Source organism: Rhinolophus ferrumequinum, chromosome 13 (assembly GCF_004115265.2).
Source record: "Rhinolophus ferrumequinum isolate MPI-CBG mRhiFer1 chromosome 13, mRhiFer1_v1.p, whole genome shotgun sequence".
NCBI classification, from domain to species: Eukaryota; Metazoa; Chordata; class Mammalia; order Chiroptera; family Rhinolophidae; genus Rhinolophus; species Rhinolophus ferrumequinum.
The window spans coordinates 7,836,154-7,843,936 of record NC_046296.1 but is presented as its reverse complement, the minus strand read 5'-3'; the positions used below and the strand labels follow the sequence as shown (position 1 = coordinate 7,843,936).

At 43.2% G+C, this 7,783-nt stretch overlaps 1 protein-coding gene across 4 annotated transcripts in view; it reads left to right on the top strand.

The window, feature by feature from the left end:
- Positions 1–349: 349 nt before the first annotated feature.
- Positions 350–7,783, top strand: part of RMND5A (required for meiotic nuclear division 5 homolog A) — a 60,371-nt gene continuing 52,937 nt past the window's right edge. For 2 of the 4 annotated variants that reach the window (XM_033124569.1, XM_033124570.1), the window contains exon 1: positions 350–807. In XM_033124569.1, coding sequence (XP_032980460.1) covers positions 666–807 — 142 coding nt within the window. In that variant the 5' untranslated portion in view covers positions 350–665. The remainder of the gene's footprint in view (positions 808–7,783) is intronic. The other 2 variants (XM_033124568.1, XM_033124567.1) reach the window with 1 other exon arrangement.

The following is a 7,783-nucleotide window of genomic DNA, read 5'->3' as shown; positions in this document are numbered from 1 at the left end:
GAGTGGTTAGGGACGGTTTCCACCCTCTTGTTTACGGAGCGCGTAGTTGTAGCGCTCTCTGAGACCTGGGGCTGCCTCCAAAGTTCCCTGTTTAGCTCCTCGGACCAATTGGGTCTCTGCTCCACCCTCCACCTCTCCCTTACACGCCTCTCGCGTGGTACGGCCCTCACCTTTAGAGCGGCGGCGCGAACGCACGCCCGCAGCGTTCCTCCGCCCGCGCTTGCTGGGCTGCTTCCCCTTGCGGGTGCGCTTGGTACGGCCCGCGCCGCCTCCTTCCTTCGCTGGGGTGGCTCCTCCCCTCTCGGGTCCGCGGCTCTTGGTGCCGCCCTGGAGAACCAGGTCATCGGCCGGTTCCCGTGAAAACAAAAACAATCGGCCGCGCGGCCGCTGGCTCCCGAACGCGGCAAGCGGGGAACAGGGACGCGGGGCCCGGTGGGGCGAGCAACCCAGAGCGTACGCAACGCGCGGGGCGCCGGGCGCCATGGGGCAGGCGGGCACAGGCTGCACGGGGCTCCGCCGGCGCCGGGGCTAGCTTGCCCGCCGCTTCAGCAGCCCGCGCCGCCCGCCTGGGGGACGAGGAGCAGGACGCGGCCTCGGCCGGGCCCGGGACGAACGGTTGCGGACACCCGGGCGCCGAGGAGCCGAGCGCCGCCGCCGCCTCCGAGATGGATCAGTGCGTGACCGTGGAGCGCGAGCTAGAGAAGGTGCTGCACAAGTTCTCGGGCTACGGGCAGCTGTGCGAGCGCGGCCTGGAGGAGCTCATCGACTACACGGGCGGCCTCAAGCACGAGATCCTGCAGAGCCACGGTAAGGCGGCCGGGTTGGGCGCGCGGGGCCGGGCCCACCCGTCCGCGTCCCTGAAGCCATGGCTGGCCGGGAGGGGTGCCCTCGGAGGGCCGTTTCCCGCCTCCACGAGGCGCGGAGATCCTCAGACCCCCGTGACTTTTCCTTCTCTTCTGGATTTGACTCGAACCTGTCCGACCTGGTTGTTAATTAAGAGTGAGCGCGATCCCACCCGGAAACCTATCCCGGAGCCGCGTGCTCCAGCCATGTTAAACCTGCGTGGGGGGTCGGTCCGCCGCACCTGCAAATCGCCGCCCTCCGGGGTGGGTGCCCCTTGCCCCGACCGACCGGGAGGGTCTAGGTGAAGAGGATAACTGCGGGAGGCCCTTTCCTCCTCCCCTGCTTCAAATCCTTTTTCGGGGGACTGACTTTCCTTTTTTTTTTTTTTTTTTTTTTTTTAAATTAGAAAGTCGAGTGTTATTCTTAGCTGTGGGTTAACAGAACAGTCGCTTCTGCAACTTCAGAATTTGCTGTGTGGAAGCAGCTCTTCAACTCCGCAACAGCGCTGACATGATTGCAAGGGAATTAGCTGAACCAAACTGGTCAGCTCTCCTAGTGTAGCCTATGATGAGACTGAGGAACAATTGGAAATTCTTCCTGAAGCAAATTGTGGCGCAAGTTGTTAGTTACTTGCCTCAATTGGTCAAGTGTTTACTTGTTTTCCTTTTAGAAACCATGTTTCCTTTAGAAGGTATTTTACCTCGGTTATTTCATTCTTGCCCTAGAGCCTGGAGCAGACACTTTGCCAAAGTTAACTTGTGGAAGCTGGTTGGGAAGGTTTTTTGTTTTTTTTAAGTGACATTAAAGGTCTGGTATCCTTACATTAAAATATTCATTGTGATGATTCCTTTTGATCAAGAAGTAGGGGACTTTTTATTTAATAGGTTCATTCAGAAGGTTGATAGAGGGTCTTTTCAAACTTGTAGGCTGAACAGAAATTTATGTAAAGGAAGATTTGGTAGCTGGGGTGAAATGCTGATACTTGTGACAGGTGAGATGAAGGCAGTGGAGCTGAGCTTCGCTCTTCTCTCCATTCTTCCACACCTACCTTTCCCAGATGGCTTTCAGTTGAGAGTAAGTGCTAGTCCATGGTAAAGGAGCCTTATAACATCATCTCATTCTGGACTTCACAGTCATTTTTGAACTCCGGGGAAGAAGCAAACTTGCAACCATAGTGGAGGTAGAAGTTGAAATATTAATATGGAAAAATTAGCAGACCTAGGTGGTTGCCTGTGAAGGGGAATGGAGGTGGAGTGGTCTGGGAATCCTGGGAAGGCTCTGGTGAATTTGGTTTTGGACATGTGAGATAAAGGGAAGGGTCAACGAGGATATAGAGTCAAGTGATTAATGTTTACTGGTGGCCGGAGATGATGCATAGATGGTGTTGGTCTGGGAAAGAAATACCATTTTTTAGCTTAATTTGCCAGAAGTTCAAGGATTGTACTGAGCTCTGATTCTTATCCTTAATCATTTTGATTAAACTTTAGATTCACTTAATTTCCCCAACTTGAGGGAAGAGAAGACACTGCTGTCATTTAGTTGTAACAGGCTTTCAATGAGAGTTTCCCTGTAAGTATGAAAATTGGTCTAATTTAAAATTCAGTATGGTTGATGCTGTTTCATTCCCAGTGTGCCCTTGACCTAATTTGGATAATGCACTGCTGTTTCTCAAACTTCACTCATACATGTGCACTGTTATTTTTCAGATGGATTTATGATTTTACTTAAGTAGATTTGTCCTCATTCTAAACAACGATATTTGTGAAGTCATAGGTTTGGTGTGATAGTATAAGTTACATGTTAAAAATAAATTCATAACCACTAAAGTATTATTTCACATACAGGTAAAATCACCATTCACATCAGTGGTTATGGGAACCACATTTTGGACAACCCTTGATTAAGATAAATAGTATGGATAAATTTTGGTGATTTGACTTGTGATTATATGCCTTTTAGCATGTTTTTTTTTTTTTTCCTACTGGCAAATATATTTATATATTTCCTTTTGTGGTGGAAGGGATAACAGAAAAGAACTATATCGTACTGCTGCTATTCTAAATATCAGCAATATTGGTGAAAGAAGAGTAGAATGAAACAATTGGATAACAGTTTTATGACATGTTTGAAGTGTACTTGGGAAAATTACAATTTTTGTAAGAGTAAAGTGTGTACAGTATTTTTTATTATTTTCTAGAGGAGTTCTAATGTGGTTTGTGAAAGTAATTCTCAAGGAATTTTCTAAATTTAAATTTTATTTATTTTGAGTAGATAATACAGTCAAGTGGTGTGAATTCAAATGATAAAAAGGATAACCAGTAAAAAAAATCTTTCTCCCACTCTTTCTTATTCTTGGACAACTTAACTGCCCACCTCCCAGACAAAGACGCTGATTTCCAGGAAAACTTTAAGGGAATTCAGGAAAACAATAATAATAATTTGTCATTATTCATTTTTACTTTGAAACACTGGACATGTAATTCTACTTGCTGTGATTTAGGCTTAGTATCATCTCAATTTGGAAGTTGGTAAAGACAGCTTCAGTTGTGGGAAGCTTCTAAAACTCCTTTTTTGTGTGTACTCCTGGTAGTTAAACTCATTTAAACCATGATCCTCAACCTTTATTTATCTCTTTGGTGAATCAAAGAGAATTGTTGCAGAACTGTTTTCTTTTTTAAAAATTTGTGAGTGATAGGGACTTCTGGCCAAGATGGTAGAGAAAGTCAAGGCTGTAATTTCCCTCCTCTCACGACCACATCAAAATCACAACTAAACTACGGAACAACCATCATCGATAATTGCTTAAAGTCTAGTTGAACAGAAGTCCTGTATCTAAGGATATACAGAAGCCATTTCGAGACTGGTAGGAGGGGCAGAGATCTAGAACAAGTTGGTCCCACACTGGTGTGTGGTAGTTAAGAATCAAGAGGTGTATCTCAGCTGGAGAGGCGCCCTCCAATCCCCGCAGGAGTGAGGGGTTCCAACCCCACTTCAGGCTTTCCAGCCCAGGGCTCCAGTGCCAGGAAAAGAGGTCTCCATAACTTCTGGCTGTGAAAACTAGCAGACATTGTGGTGACTGGAATCCCAGGTGTTTCTCTTCAGGGGCCCACACACGGACTTACTCTCTGACCTACTCACCGACCGACTCACTTGGTCTGAGCTCCAGCACTGGGGCAGCAGCTCGAAAAGCAGCAGGGACTTACCGGAAGGAACTGAATTGTTTGGCTTCAGGACAAGTGCTGGAGGGGCAGCTTTCTCCCAGACAGAAATACTAGCAGAAGCCATTGTTCCTTTGTTGAGCCCTCCCCCACCCAGCCTGCACGCACAGGTGGCCTCCATATCTGAGTCTCTACCAACCTGACACGGTTCTCCCAGCCCTTGGTGATTCCCACCCGACCTGTGGGCCCGTCCAACTTGTGGGCCCACCCACGCTTCTTCCAGTGGCTTTTTCATACAAACAGCCTGTCTTGACTCATGCTGCCGATTTTGCTAAAATCTCTCAAAGGTTCGCAGGCCCCAAGCCAGCAGCATTTGGCCTTGGCATCCCCGGTACCACTTGCTGAGCAGCCCTGATCCCGGCACTAATGGCAGCTGGCCTAGCTTTGCAGCTTGGGCCCTCCAGGACACCTACTACATAAGGCCACTCTGCTGACACCGGGAGACTTAGCAGCTCTACCTAATACATAGAAACAAACACAAAGAGTCAGCCAAAATAGGGAGACAAACATGTGCCAAATGAAAGAACAGAACAAAGCTCCAGAAAAACAACTAAACTAAAATGGAGACAATCTATCAGACGCAGAGTTTAAAACTCTGGTTATAAGGATGTTCAGTGATCTCAGTGAGAATTTCAATAGAGATAAGAGATACAAAAATGGAGGTAGAAAACAAAAAAGTCAGAAATGAAGAATTCACTAACTGAAATGAAGAATACATTGGAGGAAATCAACAGTAGATTAGATGAAGCAGAGAATCAAATCAGCGATTTGGAAGATAAGGAAGCAGAAAATACCCAATCAGAACAGCAAAAAAAGAAAAGAATGAGGATAGTTTAAGGGGCTCTGGGACAACATCAAGCATACCAACCTTCACATCATTAGGATACCAGAAGGAGAAGAGAGAGAGCAAGGAATAGAAAACCTATTTGAAGAAATAATGATGGAAAACTTCACTAACCTGGTGAAGGAAATAGACATACAAGCCCAGGAAGTGCAGAGTCCCAAACAAGATGAACCCAAAGAGGCCGACACCAAGACACATCACAATTAAAATGCCAAAGGTTAAAGACAGAGAAAATCTGAAAAGCAGCAAGAGAAAAGCAAGGGAGCTCCTATAAGACTGTCAGATGATTTCTCAACAGAAACTGCAGGCCAGAAGGGATTGGCAGGAAATATTCAGAGTCAGGAAAAGCAAGGACCTACAACCAAGAACCTACAACCAAGATTACTCTACTCAGCAAAACTATCATTTAGATCAGACAGATAAAGAGCTTCCCAGACAGCAACAAAAACTAAAGGAGTTTATCACTACCAAACCAGTATTACAAGAAATGTTAAAGGGACTTCCTTAAGAACAAGAAGGAAAAAAAAAAACATGTAAAATATAAATAATAAAATGGCAATAACTACATATCAACATTTAAATGTAAATGGATTAAATGCTACACTCAAAAGACATAGGAGGGCTGAATGGATAAGAAAACAAGACCCATACATATGCTGCCTACAAGAGACTCACTTCAGATCGAAAAGACCACAGACAGAAAGTAAAGGGATGGAAAAAGATATATTATGGAAATGGAAACAAACGAAAAAGCTGAGGTAGCAATACTTACATGAGACAAAATAGACTTTAAAACAAGGGCTATAACAAGAGACAAAGGAGGGCCCAATAATCCCACTTCCGGGTGTTTATTTGAAGAATCCCAAACATTACTTTGAAGGGATACGTGCATCCATATGTTCATTGCAGCATTATTTACAGTAGCCAAGATATGGAGGCAACCTGGGTGTCCACCAATGTATGAATGGATAAAGAAGAGGTGGTATATATATACAATGAATATTACTCGATTATAATAAAGAATGAATTCTTGCCATCTGCAACAACATGGATGGACCTAGAGAGTATTGTGCTGAGTGGAGTAAGTCAGACAGAGAAAGACAAATGTCATGATTTCACTTATATGTGGATTCTAGAGAACAAAGGATAAATGAACAAGCAAAACAGAAACAAGCTCATAGAGCATTTTGATGGTTGCCAGACTGGGGGGTCGGTTTGGGAGGATGGAAGAAGGGAGGAAGGGAATAAGTGGTACAAATTGATAGTTACAAAATAGTCATGGGGATGTAGACTGTAGCATGGGGAATATAGTCAGTAGTATTGTAATAGCTATGCTGTCAGATGGGTACAGGAGTTATTGGGGTGATCACTTTGTAAGTTACATAAATGTCTAGTCACGATGTTGTACATCTGAAGCTAATACAATACTGTGTGTCAGCTATAATTAAAAAAAATATTTAAAAAAATTGGAGGGTGACAAATGAGAAGGTAAGTAGGCAGTTAAGCATGAAAGGAAAAAACAAATTATGGTGGTCACATTTTAAATTTCTGTGATATGGGCTTGTATTATCAGCAGACAGAAAGCAAAGGTCCAGGGTCACATGTTAGGTGTAACTTTTCATTCTAGAATTTGGGTTGTATATATTATACATACGTATTGAAAAGTATGCTTATATATAAATTCTTTGTGCTTTCCAGAGCCTACCAGTGTTGAATGAATGTAAAAGGATCAGGGTTTGGTGGACTAGTGGTTTGTTTACTTACTCAGGTTTATTCTTTGATGTACTTGGGGTAGGGTACATAGTGTGGTCTCCTGTTTGTTAAGGTTTTGCTAAATACTTTTTGCTAAATACTAACAAGACACTGTTGCAAGAATAATGACTAAGTTTTGAATTGAATACAAATTGATATCTACATTTAACGTCTAGTCTGGAAAGTAGCAGATAAATAGGTCAGAAAAGTTTGCATGGGTAACAGAAGCCGTTGTTCAAATACTCCTTTAAGAGGAGAATAGACTAGTAACCAAATTAGAGTTATTTTAGATGGTGAGAATAATAGGCCATTGTTGGTGTTTCCAGTTGGGTTTAGAAGTAGATATAACTTTTCAGCCATTCCTTTCCACACTCATTTAAGTGATATTTCTTTGTTATTTGGCATCTTATTCAGACTAGTATGGTACTTGGGATTCTTGTTGGTTGAAAATGGCAGAATAGTTTTAATTAAAATGGAATTTGTTGACTCATAACTACATAGGCTGAGGTTAGGCCAGGCTGGCTCCAGGGATGTGATGAGGACTGGTCTTCTTCTCTTCTTCTCACCATGGTTGGCTCATTCTCAAAGGAGCTTTCTCCATATGGACGTGAAGATGGCCAGTTGAGTTCATGTCATCCTTACTGTTAGGGATCTCAAAGACAGGAACATGCCTTTCGTCTGCATTTCCAACAAAAGTACCAGGGACTACCCTTATTGTCTTGGTTTGAGTGATGTAAGCCTCTCCCTGAATCAGTAATTGGGGCAAGAGCATGGCGTTCATTGGCCATCTTGGTCTATGCTTACCCTGTGTCAGTAGATGTATGGTCCTGTGATCTACTATTGATCAGATAGAGAAGAGAGTTCTAGAGAAAGGAAAACTTGTACCTAGGATAAAAGTCTACTTTTTATATATATGTATTATATATATATACATATATATATAATACATATATATATAAAATATGTCGTATATATAATTAATATATATAATATATTATAATTGAGATACATTAATAATAGCATTGTTCTTTGAGATGTTTTCTTGACTAGTCTAACCTTTATTTCTCAGTTTTTGTCTTGCCTCCTAATTGTAATGTTTGTATAATTCAAATACTGAATTGTTAGC